Raw genomic sequence first — 21080 nt, 5'->3', positions numbered from 1 at the left:
CTACATCTCCCCAAACAGCTTTTCACTCTGTAAACATAATGTAGAATAACTTTACCAACATTAGTACACTTACTGACACATCACAACTAAGTTTACAAAATATATTATTAAATACCTGAGCTTGAAGTTCTTTCTTAAATTCACATAAACACACCAGTCTCTTTCAGCTTCTCTCCTCATAAATTCACTTCTGCTGAACCTATCTCAAGCAGACTTCTCCTCCAAAGCACCAAGGACAAACGAAGCTATTTGTTGTTCTCCACCCCATTACAGCATTTCTTCAACTATGTAATAAGAATGGTACTTATTGGTAAACACTTGACTCATTTTTTATTTACTTCTCCCCATATGATCTTGCTAGACTCAAGCAGGATTGTAAAATACGCTGTGGCAGGCCTAGTAACACAGAATCGCAAACACCTCGTTGCTGCTTTCCCATGCAAGTCTCATGGGATGCTCACAAGATCGAACAACCTCTATACAAAAACAACCACCAACTCATCACAGTACTTACCTTTTACACACCTTTCTCTCAAAAACAAGCACCTCGATATGCATTCCTACTAATGGAGTGTATTGAAAAGTCATGTATTCCTTTTTACTATTCACGATCCTGCAAGAGTTCTGCAAGATCGCAAAAATTAGTTAAAAACAATGTACACTTATTTTCTTCACAGTAGTTGTCCCTTAGACACCTCCTTTCTAAACTTAAGGGCACTGCATTCCTTTCTGCCGTGCCATTATATAGCTGTTTTTATTTAATTTTCACAACAGTTCTATTTTCCACAGTAAACAGTAATGCCAGCAATTTCATTTCTAACATTCCAACAGCCAGCCAATCAGAGCTCTTGCTTGAGCCTCTCGCGAGAGCTTGCGGGCTCACAAGAAAAAGAGGCCTCTCGACAAATCACAGAGCTCGATTTTCAGTGTTGCGCTCTTGAGGTAGGCTCGCAGGACTCTTGCGAACCCAAATGCCAAAATATACAATTCTTTTTCACCCTTAATATCTAAAAAACGAACAAACGGTCTTACACCAAATCACAAAGAGCACAACCTGTGGACCAAGATCTAGTCTCTCGACGCATTTGTTGTAATTCCGTTCAGAAGTTTTTACTGTAGCTGTGTCTAAAGAAGTCTATGGAAAATGCATGGGCAATTTATGTTTTGGGACCCTCATTTTTCTCGGGTCCCACTTGACAGACCAACCCAAAACTTTCCAGGAAGGAGCTGAGGTGGATGAACGTTTTGCTGTAAAGTTTCGTGAAGATTTGTCGAACAGGGCCAAGGTTATTAGCAAACCAAAACATGTATATATTTTATATTTAAGCACTTCAAGCAAATTGCACTCTCCAATCGGGGATTCCACAGAACATCTGGTTTTAGGAAAGACTATATAAGTCAAACGTTTAGAACAGAGGAGATTCTTCACTGGGGAGACTTAATGGAAGAATAAAACAGTACTTAATTTGTAAAAAATGAAGTACCAGGACCAAAGCAACTTTAAGAGTCCACTCCAGCTGTCATCACTGACAGGTCCGCCACTGCTGTTGAGTGCATGTACCAGTGCTACCTATTTGCTAGGTATATCATTTTTTTAAAACACTGTAACGATAAATTCATCTGAAAAATAGACACAGCACCACCATGTGGAGTAATCAAGTGATGGGTGCCGGTCTTTGGAAATAAGTGCTGTTGCAGAGCACTGGAAAATGCTGCAGCAAATTAAGCATTGAATACAAACTAAAAGCTTGGGAAGATTTGCTTAAAGGGAGTTAGGAGAATAACGAAAGTTAAGTACATCCAATTGTAAACTTTTTTATGCCACTAACAAATTGTGTCAACATACACAGTTGAGCTTGAAGTTGCAGTGGAGAAACATCAAACCCAAAAGAAGGAAGTTGCAAAATGTTATGAAGCTTTGTGTCTGGCTCACGAGACAAAGATGAAGTTGCCCTATGCCACTTGGAAAGGATGATTGTCAAGCCCGCTATTAAAACCTATGGAAAGTATTGTTATGCACATTATGTGCAACTATGAATTACGCTCACACTTCATAGGCTCTATAGGAACCTACAAAGCTGAGTAGGGTACAAAAAAAATAAACCAAGAAGTGGTATGTATAAAATGTGAAGCACCAGCGGTAGATGCTCTGCATATGTTAGTTTGTTACCCTAAACTAAAGCTCTAGAGGAAGGAAGTCTGTTCCTTAAAAATAGTTTTCAATATAAAGTGAAGGTAAGATCAATCAGAGACGTTTTAAGGCTGGGTAAAGTGGGCTCTGGCCCAGGGCCCCCAACTTTCTAGGGGTCCCACCATTAAGCTTTCAGAACAGTCCCTGACAGTGGTATAATTCAAAAATGATGGGGGCACCTGCCAAATATGTAAAGGGGCTCTCAGGTTTCCAATATCTCATAAATATTCAAAGGCTTTGCACTAAAAGGGGGCCCCCTGAAGGACTGTAGACCCCTTAAAGATTTGGGGGCCAATAAAAAGGGCTGTCAATGATTAGACAATAGTTGTTAAGGGCGTGAATGAGCTAAAAACGGTTAATAAATTCTGAGTTGTTCCAAGGAGGGGGCCTCTAATTATGTTTGGCCCAGGGCCGCCAAAATCCTTAAGATGTCTCTGAGACCAATTTTGATGATGTGTGGAATTGAGCTGAAATCAAGATACATTGTTTTCATGAATAAGGCTGAAAATAAATTAATGTTTAATGTAGCATTTTTAGCTCAATATGATTATTAAGAGTTGGATTTTCATCTACACCATTTACAGATTGGCTAATACCGATTCCTTAAGGGATACATTAATGTTTTGTGACTGAATTCCGGTCCCAAAACATTAAAATGTTACCACTTCCTTATAGGAGGTGATAAGCAATTCCCAAATGAAAATGGGTGCTCAAGGTAACACTTCCTCTTTGTGAACGTTTACAAAAACGTTTTTATGAGCAGGCAGTGGTCCATGATAGCACTGCCTGCTAAGAAAAAAAAAAGGTTTGTATAATTTTTTTTAATACATCCCTTTTTACCTTAAGGAACACAGGCTACATTTAAAAAAAAGACTGCTTTATTTAAAAGCAATCACAGACAAGGTGGTCATTTGACCCCAACAGGCCACCACGCCTGTCATTACAGCCAATCATAGTGGGTCTCAATGTCCGACCTACCTCATGCATTTTAATGAGGTAGGTTTATTATGAATTTTTTTTATGGGACTTATATAGCGCCTGAATTACCACAGAGGCGTATCTCCGCGCTGAGACTGCCTGTGGCCCTACCTAGGAAGAGTTAGAACAATGCGGTTTTCAGGAGTTTTCTGAAGGCCAAGAAGTTTGTACACTGGTGCATCTGTATGGTTAGTTGGTTCCAGTAGCGGGGGGCTAGATGGGAAAAGGCTTTGATGCCCGTGCGTGCCAATTTGACACCGGGAATGCGGAGGAGTGCTTTGTGGCTTGACCTCAGGGGCCTGGCCGGTGTGTATCTGACCAATTTTTGGGCTAGATAGCGTGGGCCCGTATTGTGAACTGCTTTATACACCATACAACAGATTTTGAACTCAATTCTCTTTTTTATTGGGAGCCAGTGAAGTTTGTGGAGAAGCAGGGCAGAAGTGGTTCTGGAAGGAGCGTTGCTCACCAGACAAGCAGTGGTATTCTGGAGTATTTGCAATTTATTTAAGGATTTTTCTTTGGCATAAATCAGCAGGGCATTGCAAAAGTCTAGGATGCTGAGGATCTTTGTCTGGATTAGGGTTGTTCGGATGGCTGATGGCAGCAAGGGAAAAACCTTTTGGAGGATGCCGAGAGTGTGAAAGCATAGCCTGGTTGTGGTGTTAATATGTTCCTCTAATGTAGTTCCTGATCAACTCGCACTCCTAGGTTTTTCACTATCTGCTTTGGGGGAGAGGCTGGCCCTAATTCCCCTGGCCACCAATTGGGGGACCATCTCACTTTTGCTTCTCCAAACACCATGATCTCAGATTTTTCAGTGTTCATCTGGAGGAAGTTATCCCTCATCCATTGCGTGATGCCTTGCATTCCTTCCGAAAATGTGTCTTGAATGTGTGGATCTGATTTATCAAAGGAGAGGAGAAGTTGTGTGTCATCAGCGTAGGAGATGAGGATAAAACCTAGTTTCCTTAGTAGCCCTGCCAGGAAGGTAACATATATATTGAATAATGTGGGGCTCAAACAAGAGTCCTGCGGAACTCCCTTGGTGACAGTAGTGGTCTGGGAACGGTATGGGCCGAGGTTGCTTGTTTGTGTTCTATTAACTAGAATGTCAGTCAGCCAGTTCAAGGCTTTGCCCTGAATGCCTATATCCTTGAGGCGTTTGAGCGGGATCTGGTGGGAGATGGTATTGAAGGCAGCAGACAGGTCGAGCAACTACAAAAGCACTGCCAGGCCACTGTCCACTGCCATTCAGATGTTATCAGTAACTTCCACCAGTGCTGACTCAGTGCTGTGCCTTGGGTTGAATTGCGATCCACCACAATTCGGTATTTCGGAGAACCCACCTATTAATACATAGGTCAAGTCTCAAAATACCTTTGGATTCATTGTAAGTCAGTGCCCAAATTGTGACCACTTCTAACAAATCCATTTTGTACATTCCATTTAAGGAATCGCAAATTGTATCTTGTCACAATTTGTGATTCCTTAAATGGAATCTTTGTACACGAGGCCCAATATTCGATATGGGCTAACAATGTGGAAGGTTTACCTAAAACAGTGCTATGATTAGACATAAATGAATTACGCCGATTCTGAGGGCAGGTATAAAGCGAAAAATGTAATTCAGAAGTGCAACTCTATCAAGGATAGGTTCAGAGCGAAAGAGATAGATGTATGTGAATCTTGTGGTGATGAGGTCTAAAAAAAAGGGGGAGTGTTTTGTAATATGTGTTTTAGTGCGTCCTTACCCACTTTCACTGTTCACTGCGTCATACCCCTCACTGAGCTATATTTTGAATATATTGATTAGCTTCCCACACCCTTTTCCAAACTGTAACCTGCATGCAGCTCCTTCTGAAGGTCTCTGGATCAAACCATGCTGGCCACGAGTCCGTTATTTATTATGAGTCAGGCCGTATTGTATATATGCATCGTAACCGAAACCGACTGATGCAGCAACATTGTAGCACAGCACCACAGCACAAGCAAGGAAACTGGGCTCTAAACCACCGGTTGTGTAGAAAAAGCCATAGTTGGGCCCCTCACAGCACTAGGACTCGATGCCTCTGCACCTGCTCCACTAATGCGTGTCGTGCGTCTGCTGAACGGCTGTGACGTGTATGTGTGGGTAAAGTGAGTCCAGCAGTTTATGCATTATTGGGTGCTTTGTTGGGTACAACAATGATTGTATTTCTTTAATTGAATTCTCTAAACCAGGGGTCACCAAACCGGTCCTGGAGGGCCGGATCCATGGCAGATTTTTTGGATATCCCCATTGAGATACATGTAGTAATTTTAAAAATCTGGCATGGATCCGGCCCTCCAGGAACGGTTTGGAGATCCCTGCTCTAAACGCTCAGTGTTTGCAGGCCCATCGAACCTTTTCCCCTTGTGCATAATCACTCTCTAGTAAAGGGCTTAGATCAGCATGTATTCTTTGTCTGGCTAACATTCTGTGTATTAGGTGAAGGATAGCAAGATGTTAAAAGATTTTGTTCATCAAGAATAGAGAACTTCAAACCGATCAAGATCTGATCAAGATCTTCAGTTTTAAATGAGGATATGAGAGACCAGATTTGGACGTCATTGCTCTCTTTAAAGAGACCGCTTTTTCTACGGTACTGCTCTTATTTGAAGAGCCTTTCTGCATTGTCCATGCTGTTCACTTAGGTCACTCCACTGTCTCTACATTCATGGACCTTACTTAGTGTGCCGGTGTTTTTTGTCTTTACTTCTACTGTAAATATGTGTACTATTGTTCTTTGCTATCACATGGTATATCCGACTTAGTGTGTGCTCCGCCCCTCTCTTGTATGTATGAAACCCACGCACCTGTTCTTTGATGTGCTCTAAATGAAGCATTGGGCCACCATCCTGTGTATAAAACAGCAAGACAAAACAATCTAACAAATAAAAACATGTTTTTACTATTGTATTTCACATATTTACATTTTTAAGCATATGGAAATTAAGTGATTTGTCCAGGTGTACATGACTTTTCAGTATATGTTGTGCCTGGGATTCTGATCCGGGTACCTAGGAACTGAAGTTGTCACCGAATCAAAACGACTTTATATGCTAAGGGGTTAAATAAAGCTGCAGAATAAGAGTGAGCCCCAAATCGCCCATAGGTAACGTACTTACTCAAGAAGTACTGTGCCTTAAATAATGAATTATATTTTTTATTTCACCTAATCCAGGTTGGCTGCTGTGGGATAGACAGTGTTAAAGATTTGAAACACCTGTGTCCCAAAGACCCAAACGAGCATAAAGTAAGCTTTGCCCTTTCTTTCTTCATGTTATTATGCTAATTTGCATGGTTTTCTACACATCTAAGAACCAGTATGCATGGAAAGTGTAAGATGCTATTTATTACAATTTATGAGCCTGTGCCAGACCATGAGTCCTGAAGGGAGAAGCCTTGAGTTCGTCACGATGCCCCTTCACTCCCTCAATGATGTTAAGAAATAGCATATTACCCTCTGCACACTTGTGCACATGGTTAACATTGTGACGTGCTCAGGCGCTGTAGTTAGAAACAAAGACATGTAATGCTAACCAGAGCACAAGGGGTTAAAGCCTGGCCCACAGTGAACTAAAATTAAAATGACGAGGCCTTGTGAGAATGCCCCCTTGCCTTTGTGTAGTATGATTCTAGATTGGAATCAGAGGGGCACCAAGTACTATTTCTGGAGTCACTTCTGCTGTAGAAACACCGTAGAATTTGACCCTTGCACTGTAGTCTTAAACAAATACTTGGGTGTTTATTAGTACATTAGTTCCAAACGATGTGTCGTTCGACCACGTTTATTTTTAATACCGTGGTATAAACTGTAGTTCATGGAGGCTTTAAAAATATGAATTGGTATAATGTTGCTAGAATATTAACAATGAAGCATACATAAACACTGTCTTGGAGGATAAGAATGAAAGCCTCTTATTTATAAAAATGGTAAACATTAACAATAACAAATTCAAAACACTTTAACCAGTAAAGGTCATAACCCACATTTTAATATTATGGGGTTTCGAAATGATCAACTTTAACTAATCATTTTAATGAATGATTTGTAGGAGGAAAGCGTGCCTAATTCGGAGGTAATACAGATAATATGGACATGTTTTGGAAAGTTTGAGATTGGCCTATAGGACATTCAAATGCAGTAATAATGAGCACTGACAAAAACATTAGGTTTAGCATTAAGATTTTACATAATGACTTGCATAGAAAGACATTAATGGAGAAGAGGAGAACATATATGGCCTAATGTCACTCCTGTGTCAGCTTCCATCCTTCCTCTACATAAGTATGCAGAGCTTCATCCAAACAGAAGGTGAACAACAGATAAGAAAGCAGTTTCGATGTTTTATTTAGTACAGCCCCAGCTCGCCTGCAACAAACTGAGTGCTCACATTCTAGGTTTGCTGCCACATTCTGAGGGGGGCATTCTGGTCAAGGTGCATTTCATTCAGGAAATATGAAAGGAGGGATGGGCAGGTAGCACATCTCCATGTGGTCTCGACCATGCCTTCAGTCACAGTCATAGTTCAAGTGTTAATCTTCTCAGGTGACAGACTGACCTTACAGACTGGGGCATGGGTGAAAAGGCACGTACCCCATAATTAGGCTTTCCTGTTTTCAGTTTCTATTTTTGGTAAATTCTGGTGTTTTTTTTTCAGTGTTTTCAATATCTTAAAAAACAGTTGTTATCAGTGGTTACACATTTTCGCGCCACTAAAAACAACAGAAAAAGTGTTTTTCCGGAGTTTATGGAACGTTTTGCTTTTATCATTGCTTGCTTTCTGCACTGAAAGAACATGGTATATAGACAGTGTACTTATAGTGTATATGAGGTCCAAATAGATTTTTTCAAATTAATCTTATTGTAGTACACCACACAATACTTCTTCAGTGAGTCTTTGGGTCATGTGTGCTCGCTCATTCCTTCCCATGCAAACTTCTGTGAAAAGGCCCTCTCTGCATTCTTAGCACATTGGGCTGAGAACCATCAGCTAAGGGACACAGTTGGGATGACTCTTTCTTTGATGCCACATAAAGCACAAAATGATAAATATTTGCGTTTTAGTTCCTGTGCATTAGAAACCAGTGCACCAGAATGGACTAAAAAGTCAATAGCATCCCTTATTAAATCTTAAGATTGTAAAGATGCTTTCAGCATACCATCTAACAAGTGGCAAGGATCTTCTACAGGGAATCACTTCAGCTCTGGTATCAATTTTGACAGGTCATCACACAACTTTTTTTATATATGTAGCTGAATCACTGCAAATACAAACAATATCACTCTGATGTTTGTTGAACTTGGAAAGAATCTTTTTTGCAGAGCATTACAAGTGACACTGCGTTCCATGTTTTCCAAAAGTCTGGTGTCATGTTTTCACCACTATCCCAGATGCTTGGTGATATATATACTTGTCACTATACCTTGCATTGAATGTTTAAAGCCTGAGGTGTGGCAATTCAGCTACTATCAATACTGACCCACTAGATACTATGGTCTGATGTATTAAGAGTTGTTACCCATTCTCTGTGGGTAAATGTGATGACACATATTAGGAAATGTTTTTATGAAACCAGCCATTTTACCTATCGGTGAAAGAATCAAATGCAGCCAAAATATCAAATATGAGTTTAATATTTCCTGATTCTCTATAGTTTATAAAATATTTAAACTAGACGTAAAACATGAAACTAAACCCTGCGTCTTTAGACCAATGGTCACAAAACTGAAAAAGTAAAAGGAAGAAGAAACAATATTTTAGTGGCATCCCTAAAGAACAAAACTCAAGCAGAATAATGTTAGCCAGTCTTTCTTACTGCTACTTGTATAACAAAGTTATATTGTATTGACCCCTTCAGGAAGAAAACAATGACTTTCACTCTCTTTTTCCGTTCTTTGAATGGCATTTAGTTTGTGGTTGTCCAGGTGTTTTTTTCATATGTTTTCACTGGTGAGGGCTATTTTTCTTTCAGTGGGGTTTTATCAGTTATTATAGGTTTAAACCTAAAACCCCACAGCCTACCCATAATAAACGGAGTACCTCTGTGGTTTGACCTCTATTACCCACCAGTGTCTAGAAATCGATACACAAAATTATGTATAGCACTTGTCAGAGAACTCATGACATAAGTGCCTTCCAATAAAAAAAAAACTAACCAGGCTGTTCTGAATGAGAAAATGAGGAGCATGTTGTCACATAGACATTGCACTAATTACCTTATGTTAAGTTATGTGTGGGCTTTGTACAGCACACAAGTACCACAAATTATGTTCTGGTGCTGGGAGAAGCAGAGAAGAGGCATAGAGATTATATAACATAAAGCAACGTTTTCAGAAGCTTTTTCAATGTAAGAATGTGAATTTGTAACACAACTTGAGGGGGGAGGTGTAGAAAAGACCTATCCCAATGAACTGGTTTGGTATAACTGATACATGACAAGGAGTCTGGCCAACAAAGACCTAACGATGCTGGACGAAGTGTAGAAGGTGAATTTTCTCCAAAGATATAGGGGGAACTGGTTGTGTGGGGGGGGGGCCCTAAAGACTGAGCAAAGTGCTTTAAACATAATTCAATTTTTAATTGAAAGTCAAGAGACTTTAGGGCTGCAGAGGCAGATGGGTGTTTGGGAAGAGATACAGCAATCCTAGCAGCAGTGTTTTAAAGTTGCTGGAGTTATTGGAGAAAAATAGTCTGTAACATCTAAACAATGAATTGCAGTAGTCAAGTCTGCTGAGTGTGGCTGACTGGATTACCACAGAACAAGATGGTTTGAGAGGTAGGAATGATTTATGTCAAAGTTCTGAAAAGTAAAAAAAAATCAGGCAGTGGTCATTTTGAATTTGATAGTGAGAGATCATGATTGGTAAAGAATCCAAAGTTCTGCCTTGAGGTGGCAAAGGTGGGTAGAGGGCCTGATTCTAGGGGACAAGAGATCTAGCAAAACATGATTGGGTGAACTTTGAGTAGGAATCAGCATCATGTACATTTCTTCTATATTGATTTTAAGAGAATTGAAAGGCATCCATCTAGTTATGTGTCTCACATAGTCCTTGATTTAGGAGACCCCTGAGAGACTGTGTAATTGAGAGAAAAGATTATTGGATATTGTCTCAGGGAATGTAGTCCAAAGTGGATATTTTATGCAACAACACTTCGGACAGTGGACCACTGAAAGAAAAGGCAAGGCACCAATCCTGGGATCACCAAATAAATTAGTTTTCAAATTCCAGCGTGCTCTTTCCAAATGCTCCCTGTCCTAGGAGCATCACCCAAACCTGGGGTAAGCAGTCAATTTTTTGTCCAATATGGAAAAGCACCGCTCTACAAGTTAATCTCATCCAGTTTAAGGAAACTAGACAACTTTCCTAGTGTCCTCTTATGCAAACGCTGAGTCTTGATGTAAGTTTGTAATGCTCATTTAATGATCCATTTTAGGAAAACACCAGCCAACGCGTTTGGTTCTGAAAACAGAACTTCTTCAGGGCTGTAAGTTTAAAAACATATGAAATAACAGTATAAGTGCTATACAAGACAACACACTAAGTATAAAAAATTACATTACAGTGCCCACATAGAAAATACAACATCTAAAAAAGGCGTAACATTTCATCAAGTATACAAAAGGTGCATATATATACAGTATTTATACGGACATTTGGTATAAAAACATTTAAGTGCTATACATTATTATTTACATAGGCTATTGAGTGGTAGCCAAAGTCGTTCACTTCTACTAGTTTTAAATCAGACTCATTTGCATCCCGTAAAGGCAGCAATTTTAGTGAAGGCTGTAGGATACATAGAATTTATCATGTGTCATTATTGATACTATTACTGCTCCTGATTAGAAAATCAAACCACAAGATATATTATCAGTCTCATAACAATAGAGTCACCAGATTCAGGCCTCCTGTTCCACATTTACACGTCCTACCACTTTAATCAACAATAAATTTCAGACACAGCGAATAACGAACATTAGATTGTTACCATTTTCAACCACATATAGGGCAATTTCAAAGATGTGCAATGACAGCGACCGTAACAGCTACCTCTTTGTACAATTCCTTATCTCCAAGACATGTATGCCACTCATAGACTGTATGCTCGCATCTATATCTTATGTATATAGTCATCACGAGCCAATAAGGCCAGATGTCAGCCCCAACAAAATAAATAATTCATTAAATAGTACACCGCTCATAAAAAAATAAATAAAAAAAAACATGCAATGTTCCCTACCGAAGTAGTAGTTCCGAAACGAATTAACTTCCAATCTTGAGAAATAGCGGAAGGGGGAAAGAGAGCTTTTTATCCTTTAATCTTCTTTTCTATTCTTTGTATTGTGACTTCCCCCGAAGCGAACTCCAAATTACAAGAATTATAAATATCTCACTTTGGTATTCTTACTTGTATAAATAATTGGGAAGACTGGAAATTCGTTAATTTCCAGAAGATTTTGTATATATTTAGTGACAATTTATCTGCAATAATAAACAGAACGTACATAAATGTTCATAAGTATTTACTCTAAGACGATTACCTCTAAGCGTACAATAATAATGTCTCTTCGTCGAGTCATATAAATATTTACTAGTATTAGAGCAATGTAGACTGACGCCTACCTTATGAAGGAAAAATCCGTTTTATATCATATGGAATATGCGTCTTATATAATCCAGAAACAATAAGTATCTTCGCGGTAGTCACCTGAAAAAATTGTAACATTTAAGATTTTTAAAGATTTTTTGAAATATAGAACCAGCGTCAGTTTAACAAATTAAACTTCTATTAGATTATCCCAAGGTGACAGAACGCTTGAGGTGAGCCCACTAAATGTAAGCGAGCCATAGTAATCGCAACCTGCAAGCACCCAAGAGTGCAAGACCGTGCCCCCAGATTGAGACGCCACAAACACCCCGGTGTACATTACCACGCTCCATGTGGAGACAATATTTGTTTTAAATATGTATGCAGTCAAAGTGACCCAACAGTATAGAAACGCCGGCCACAGTAGTGGAAACCAGCGAACACCCGTGCATACCGTACCACACCATGAGAATGGGTCCGGTCTAGTATTACCGGACCCAAAAGTATAGTTACGCAGACATAGTACTGCAGCACAAGTTGCGTACGCATCTTGATATTCGAATTCAAAATTACCTCGTAAAGTTGCGAGCATACAGTCTATGAGTGGCATACATGTCTTGGAGATAAGGAATTGTACAAAGAGGTGGCTGTCATTGCACATCTTTGAAATTGCCCTATATGTGGTTGAAAATGGTAACAATCTAATGTTCGTTATTCGCTGTGTCTGAAATTCATTGTTGATTAAAGTGGTAGGAGGTGTAAATGTGGAACAGGAGGCCTGAATCTGGTGACTCTATTGTTATGAGACTGATAATATATCTTGTGGTTCAATTTTCTAATCAGGAGCAGTAATAGTATCAATGATGAAACATGATAAATTCTATGTATCCTACAGCCTTCACTAAAATTGCTGCCTTTACGGGACGCAAATGAGTCTGATTTAAAACTAGTAGAAGTGAACTGCTATGGCTACCACTCAATAGCCTATGTAAATATTAATGTATAGCACTTAAATGTTTTTATACCAAATGTCCGTATAAATACTGTATATATGCACCTTTTGTATGCGTGATGAAATGTTACGCCTTTTTTAGATGTTGTGTTTTCTATGTGGGCACTTTAATGTAATTTTTTATACTTAGTCTGTTGTCTTGTATAGCACTTATACTGTTATTTCATATGTTTTTAAACTTACAGCCCTGAAGAAGTTCTGTTTTCAGAACGAAACGCGTTGGTTGGTGTTTTCGTACAATGGATCATTAAATGAGCATTACAAACTTACATCAAGACTCAGCGTTTGCATAAGAGGACACTAGGAAAGTTGTCTAGTTTCCCTAAGCTGGATAAGATTAACTCCAAAGTGGATACTATTTAGAAGTGCATGGGGAAAGAGATTGGAGCTCAAGGAGGGGCCCTGAGGGACTCCTGCCACTGTATGTTTGAAATCAGATTGAAAGGGGGGCATCATAACTGCATGATAAACATATATCAGGTAAGATTTCATCCAGGGAAGGGCTCAGTCTTTAACATGCTTTGGAGGAAAATTACAGTGTTTAATGTAAGGGTCTGATTTGTAAAGACCTCTTCCAGGTGTACGTCAGAAATATGTCTGTAATAAGGTTTAAAAGATGCATTCATAATTCATGACTTGAAAGGTAAAAGAATTGAATTAATGAGTGGAGTCTACAAAATGTAATTTACTCCTGTGCAGAACACAAATGCTTTGCATACTACTTTAAACAAGAAGACATTTGGAGGGATGTATTCAAGTTTACAAGGACATACTACACAAACGTAATACAAATGTATTAAATGCAATTGTCATTGAAATTCTTTATTTGGTTAATAAATTACCTATAAAAGACAAATGCAAAAATAAAGTCATAATATCATGCATCACATTTGTGTAAAACAGCAGCAAACGTGACATGATCTATTAAAATCCTTACACAAACAATGCCAGAAAGTTTATTGTGCAAATAAATCAATAAAAACAACATGAGAAGAAAGCAGCATCATAAAATATTCCTTATTCTAATAGCACACTGTAGATACTTAGATGCTGCCCAACAAACATGAATAGAAGTTTAGGGTAGAATAAAAATCATAGCTTACTTGCTTTGCTTAAGGTTGGTGCACCTCAAAATTGGGACCAAGTGGTGGTGTCCAAAGGAGCATAAAATGTACAGAACAGCAAATAGGCCTCATTGGCTGTAAAGAACTAGAATTACAAGGGCAAACTGGTAAAACCACATTGTATGACACAGGTATGGGGAAGGCAAAGTGCACAATGTAAAGTCTTAATCATGTCAGCAGTATGCTAGGTAGTTGTTGAAATCCGCTTGCAAGATAAGGTTCCATCCCAGAACTTGCAGTTATTAACATATCGTTTCTCACATTATATTTCAAGGAATCAAGTTGTTATCTGTTGGTTGAAAACATGGCAAGGCAACGAGCCTTTATAATATTCCTTCCTACAAGAAGGGAGTTGTTCATCTGGGTTAAAGAACCATTCTGACATATTCAGGTTACCACTCATTTTCTCTATGTAGGCTATCTTCATCGCCTTATCCAGCCTGATACAATCTTTCAATTACAGCCGAATGAAGGATGTCTGACACAGAAAGGTAGATGTGCTGTGGGGAACTGTCAGCAATCTTTTCAGAAACTTGTTCTCAAATTTCTGAATAATATCAAAGTCCAATATTCCCCAGAGCCCCGCATGATTGATTGCAATTGAGAGGCACTTTGATTTGTAAACCATTAACATTTCTTTAATGTGTTTAATATTCAGCTTTATAGTGAAATTAAACTGTGCCTCTTTACTTCCCTCAAAAGGGCCACCTTAGTACGACCCAGAGGATCAACTGCAAGTGTCATCAAATAAGATCACCAGATAAAGAAAAGTAGTAACTCTGCAAATCTTGGTTTGAATAACATAGTACATGTGTTTGTATGTTTTTGGACCAAAAACCATAATATGGGTCTTGAACTAATTTATCGTAAGATCAAATCTGCATAGAGAAACATAAATATATCCAGACTTTTCTTCAACGCAAGCGGGGTCCAAACCATGAGCACCACATCATCCGTGCAAAGAAGAGCAGGTATATGGCAGGTACCAGGACATGATACATCAATGTTAAATTTAGTCAAATATTTTTCTAGCCCATTATTGTACATTGTGAACAAAGAGTAGCTAGGACACATCCTTGTCTTATTCTCTTTGAAAATGGAAAAAATGTGATTGTCTCGCCATGTGGGCAATTTCTGACACTGGCTGTCATCTCACTATGCAATTATCTGAGGGAATTAACTAAATTGGCCTCAACCCCCAGGATCGACAGAATGCCTCATAGTTCATTGCAGTTTACATGATCAAAGGTCAAGATTACATCTATGAATGCCGTTTAGGCGTTCCCCTTTTTTACTAATGAAATTGTATTAATTAGGATGTAAGTTAAAGGAATGTTCGACTGTCTCCAGACAGAATAAAACCAAATTGGAATCAGACTTAATCTGGATGTCCTTGGGTCACATATTTAAATTATCTAAAAGGATCTAGCCCTTCATCTTAGTCGTAGAATCTATCAATCATGTGGGACGATAACACTTTGAATTGCTTTTGTTGCCTTGTTTAGGAAGGGTACGATAGTTACATGGGGCCAGGAGCGTGGTGGACCAGAACTGGCAACAGCCCTCAGGACGTTTGTTAAAAGAGAGACCCACAGATTGGTATTTTACCTGCATAAGTCTACTGGTATCCCATCAGAGCTGGGGGACTTCCCTTTAGGGCACCTGTTCTTAGCGTTCAGTACATCTTTGTAATCTATATTAAAACAAGCATTCTTTGCTGCCTCACTTCCTATGGGCTTAGTAGTTGAAATTCCACCACTATAACCCTCTGAACAATGACTAAAACAGTTGTCTGGAGGAATAACAATGTTAAGGCCAAGGTCAGATGAATCCTTGAAAAAATGGGAGGTTAGTCATCTGGCAGAATGCTCTGATATTTTTCAGAAACAAGTTCCTAACAAGGATTAATAAGCCTCGCCCCTTATCTGTTTCTTCCTCATAGCAAAGGCTCTGTAATATTCTGTTCTACAAAAAGCAAATATTCTTGTGATTTCTGGGAACTAATGTACGTGTTTTACCAAGTTCCTGTGGGTTTTTGAGCAGTTCACTTCAAACTATCATTCATATTTAGCTTTCGGAGGCCCGGGAGAGACCAACTGTAATTCCCTGGCTGACCTATATAGCACAGAAAACCAATAATAATGTATTCTGCTCTAACTTTCAGTTCAGTTCAAAAACCTTTATTTCGGTCATTAAAACCATAAAAGTATGTTTACAATACAATCAAAATCTTGACAATATAAAATTAATAAAAATGAATCCATCCATCATATTAAAGTATATGTGCATCATCTTTGTGTGCCAAGGTAATTATCTGCACTAACCTATGAGCAAAGTCAATAACCTCAAGAAAGTGCATATGCATTAATAACAGGGAAAGAAAAACACAGCATGGGTCCGGTGAAAATGAAATCGGTTTCAGGTTCCAAAAAGTACTTAACAGAAATCATAAAATAAATAGATCTGGTGGAATCGGTACTGGTCGCATTGTTGATAAAATATTACACATACAGTATAAGAATTAAAACATAGTTCATCTCCATTATTGAAAACTTAAAACAATAAAGATGGTTAAGAACCGTTTTTTCTCTCTTTTTTTGTTGTGTACACGCCTGCGCCACATTGAATTTAGAAATCGAGAAACAGCAAAAACAATGTGCTTAGAGCTCTCCATGCCGCTGGAGTCTAGCTATCCTGGCTGAAGAGGGGTGAAACCCTGAAACCGGGTCTAGGATGCTTGTTTCCAGTCTAGGGAGGACCTGACCTGGCAGTTCGGGCTGGACTGTTCCCATTGGGCACAGGGTCAAGACTGATTTGCATATGGCTGGGTTCAAACTGGAATGGCATGGTGAGGAAACTAACAAATGGAGGGAAAAATCGTCTTCTCCCTCACTATAATATATTAGAGTAAGGATTGTCGTAAGGGGAGACCCGGTAATAGACCTTGATAAGTCCCAGTCGTTATGTGAAGCCGTCCTCTCCTTCACTCCCACTGCTCCCAACCGTATCACCACGGTTGGGAGCAAGAAGGAGAAGACGATTTTTCACTACGCTGCGATCATTACAGTAACAGTGGTATGAGAAATGTCCCACTACCAGAAGGACATTCTGACCTAAAGCTTGCTTGCCATTTGCCTTGAAAAAGTCTAAGGGAAGACGAAACACGTGTTAGCTCAGTGGCGGTTTTGTTTTTTGGATTTACGACTATAAGAACATAAAATTACATCTATTGAAGAAATCTAAAGATGTGGACTCTGCTTTTCCAGGAATACTTGGAGTGTCAAATAGCTACTATTGTTTGAAATGAGTTTATGATTACTACCCCCATATGATTCGGTATAGGGTATCACATTGACCCAGTATTTGGGAATGTTTATGAATATAAGGGTGTGCGTACTAGTAACTTTCTATTGTTAACAAGTTTGTCTATACAACAATTTGTTGTGTTGTGAGCATCTTTTGGTAGTAGATTCTAGAAATAACTAGAATAGCACCACTACTACATATTCAGTGCATTTTTCCATTGTTTCACACTATAATAATGTCAAATGCTAATATAAATTGACCGTCTGATGTGCCGTTCCAAATGACAAAGCTGTCCAGGAACCTCAGTATTCCCATCGGCGACTTAGACATTAAAAGGGTGTCATCCGCAAACATCAATGCTGGGACCTTTGAGTTTGCTAGCTTTGGGGCATCATTATCCTTAACCTTGATGAGTTGGGCAATCAATGCGTTGGCAAAGAGGCAGAACAGGGTAGGTGCAAGCACACACCCCTGCCTCACTCCTCTGTAAATTGGGAATCGTGCTGTTAGTTCTCCCCCTTTCCCTCATCTGACTTGGGCATTGTTGGCTTCGTGCAGCTTCATAAGCATGCTTAGTAGGTAAGAGGGGATCCCTATATCTCTTAGTCACCCCCCATGATTTATCTCTGGGCACCAAGTCAAGGGCCGTTTTGAGTCCACAAAAATTAGGTAGAGCCTGCCACCCTCCATTCTCACCGTTTTCCAAAATATAAGTTGGAGTCTATATATTTGATCAACGGTGGAGGTATTCTTCCTGAATCCGGCTTGGTATGGGCTCAAAATGCAATTATCTTCCATCCAACCCTGAATTTGTTCTAGAAGTACCCATTCAAACAGTTTTTGGGTGACATTGATCAAACTGATCAAACTGATCGGTCTGTAGTTTGCAGGGAGAAGTGGAGAAGTGAGGATCCCTTTTTAAAAACTGGGGCATTTTCTGCCCCAGCCCAGGTTTCGGGAATCACTATACCTTTCATTATAGCATTGAATAGTACACAGAGATAAGGGCCCCATATTGTTGGTTCTTCCAGAAAAAGATCCCCTGGAAGCTTATCTAATCCTGGTGCTTTCTCACCTAGGCATATTAGTAACTCCACCCTATTGCATAGAACCAAATTGGTTAACAAACGTTCCTTGGCAATTCTCACCATTTCAGCAAATCTCCCTTGTTCTTATCTATTGGGAGGGGTAAACAGTAGGTCTTTTGGTCCACAGTGACTGTCCTTCTGTAATGAGATATTGACAATACGCTGTTAATATTGTGGGAATTTTCTAAAACAGTGTAATCAGAGAAAACATCCAATATATCTGATATAAACAAAATAAAATGAATTAGACTACTGTGATCCCTAACAATAAATGTTGGCTTTAAAACTGGAGTGGACGACAAGGAATCAAAAGAAAACTGCAGGCTGTAGTTGCAGGCAAGCAAAATAAGGACTGCACCATATGGAGTAGGCAGATGTGAGTTAAAGCCTCACCCATCTCATCCACAATCCCACAAGAGGTCGAGCTAGAAAGCAGGCAGTGCTTGAGAATAAAATCTCCCACAAAAATGATACCAGCACATTTTATCTGGTTATGAACCTCCCATTTCTCTAGAAAGTGAATTAGCAAAATCAGTATTATTCAAGTTAAAAATTTTACCACATAAATTAATTAATAAAACATTCATAGATGTGCAACCAAGCCACATTTGGAAGTGTGGAGAACCCGGATAACCGGGCAAATTTCCTGGGAATCAAGTTGAGACAAAGGTTATCAAACCTTCCTTTGCTCTACCTGAGTGTGCGAGGACAGCAGCTCTAAAATATTAGCTAAAACCAGCTATATACTGTATTTGCATGGCCCAGGTTTCCTGGTAACAATCCACATCAAACTGAAGCATTCAGCATTGTTCATCTTAGACCTTAGACCTGCTGCATTTCATGATGCAAATTTTAAAGCAATCTCAGGCAATAAATGGCCACTGAGTCTACAAAAAGGAAAACAATAAATGGCCACTGTCAAAAAGAGTGGAAGTATAGTAAGTGTCAGGTATCTAAACAGGGGACAAACATGCTTCATTATCATACATTGGAACAACCTTATCTTGCTACATGTCATCATCATTAGGCTTAGGAATACCATTAATGGGTTTAGCTGTAGTAAGTCTGAATTGTCTATCTACAGACTTATTCTGAGCTAACTCTCTAAATCTGTTCTCAGAAACGTGGCAGAGTGTTACAATGCACCCCTGGACATTCTGTACATTGTCAGGTCTCATCACAGATCTAGCATGATACTAATAGTCTAGTGAAAGTACCTCATCAATCAATCGATCATTTGTAAAGCGCACTAAATACCCGCAAGGGTCTCAAGGCGCGGGGGGGCAGGGGGAGGGGGGGGCGCTACTGATCGAACAGCCAGGTCTTGAGTATCCTCCTGAAGGTCAGCAGGTCTTGGGTCTGTCGTAGGCTCAGTGGGAGGGTGTTCCATGGCTTGGCGGCGAGGTGGGAGAAGGATCTCCCACCGTTGGTTGTTCTTCGGATGTGCGGGACGGTGACGAGTGAGAGGTTGGCGGAGCGAAGCTGGTGGCTGGGGATGTAGAAGGAGAGCCGTCTGTTGAGGTAGGCTGGGCCAGTCATGTGAAGTGCCTTGTGTGTGTGGGTGAGGAGCTTGATGGATATCCTCTTGTTGACGGGGAGCCAGTGCAGGTTTCTCAGGTGGGGGTGATGTGGCCGTGGAGTGGTACGTCGAGGGTCAGTCATGCCGAGGCGTTTTTGATGCGTTGTAGTAGTTTGATGAGCTTGGTTGATGCTCCTGCGTAGAGGGTGTTTCCGTAGTCAAGTCTGCTGCTGATGAGGGCCTGGGTGACTGTCTTTTCTGTATCTGCCAGGATCCATCTGTAGATCTTGCGGAGCATGCGGAGGTTGTTGAAGCAGGAGGAGGAGACTGCGTTGACTTGCTTGGTCATTGGGAGCGTTGAGTCAAGGTTGATTCCCAGGTTGCGTGCGTGGTCGGTGGGTGTCGGGGCTGCCCCTAGTACCGTCGGCCAGGCTGAAGGGTTGGAGCCGAGGATGAGGACCTCCGTCTTGTCCGAGTTCAGCTTCAGACGGCTGGTCTTAATCCAGTCGCCGACTGCTTTCATTCCTTCGTGGAGGTTGGCTTTGGCTGTGATGGGGTCCTTGGTGAGGGAGAGGATCAGCTGAGTGTCGTCCGCGTAGGAGATTATGCTGAGGTCGTGTGTCACGCTACGTGTGCGAGCGGGGCCATGTAAATATTGAACAGCGTCGGGCTGAGGGAGGATGCCTGGGGTACGCCGCAGATGATCTCGGAGGCTTTGGAACGGAATGGGGGGCAGGCGGACGCTCTGGGTTCTGCCAGAGAGGAAGGAGGTGGTCCAATCCAGAGCCTTGTCTTGGATCCCTGTGGCGTGGCATGTGCATAGTGTGCGGTGGCAGACGGTGTCGAAGGCGGCAGAGAGGTCTAGGAGGATGAGTGCTGCGGTCTCGCCATTGTCCAGCAGGGTCCTGATGTCATCGGTGGCGGTGATGAGGGCAGTCTCGATGCTGTGGTTGCTGCGGAACCCTGACTGGGAAGGGTCCATGATTCTGTTTTCTACGAGGTATCGGGTTAGCTGTCTGTTGACAGTTTTCTCAATCACCTTGGCTGGGAAGGGGAGCAGAGAGATGGGCCGGAAGTTCTTGAGGTCTCTTGGGTCTGCCTTAGGTTTTTTGAGTAGCGCATTGATCTTGGCCTCTTTCCAGATTTCTGGAAAGGTCGCGGTCTCGAGGGAGAGATTGATGATGTTGCGCAGGTGGGGTGTGATGTTGCTGCTTGCTCTGTTGAAGACGTGGTGCAGGAATGG

At 40.5% G+C, this 21080-nt stretch overlaps 1 protein-coding gene across 1 annotated transcript in view; it reads left to right on the top strand.

Annotated features, from left to right (window-relative positions):
• Window positions 1-21080, top strand: part of TSPAN2 (tetraspanin 2) — a 118941-nt gene that overhangs the window by 71759 nt on the left and 26102 nt on the right. The window contains exon 4 of the mRNA XM_086948665.1: window positions 6376-6447. Within this exon, the coding sequence (XP_086804791.1) occupies window positions 6376-6447 (72 nt within the window). The remainder of the gene's footprint in view (window positions 1-6375; window positions 6448-21080) is intronic.

This window comes from Lissotriton vulgaris, unplaced genomic scaffold (genome assembly GCF_964263255.1).
Source record: "Lissotriton vulgaris unplaced genomic scaffold, aLisVul1.2 SCAFFOLD_1207, whole genome shotgun sequence".
Lineage (NCBI taxonomy): Eukaryota > Metazoa > Chordata > Amphibia > Caudata > Salamandridae > Lissotriton > Lissotriton vulgaris.
This window is presented reverse-complemented; position numbering and strand designations above follow the sequence as displayed.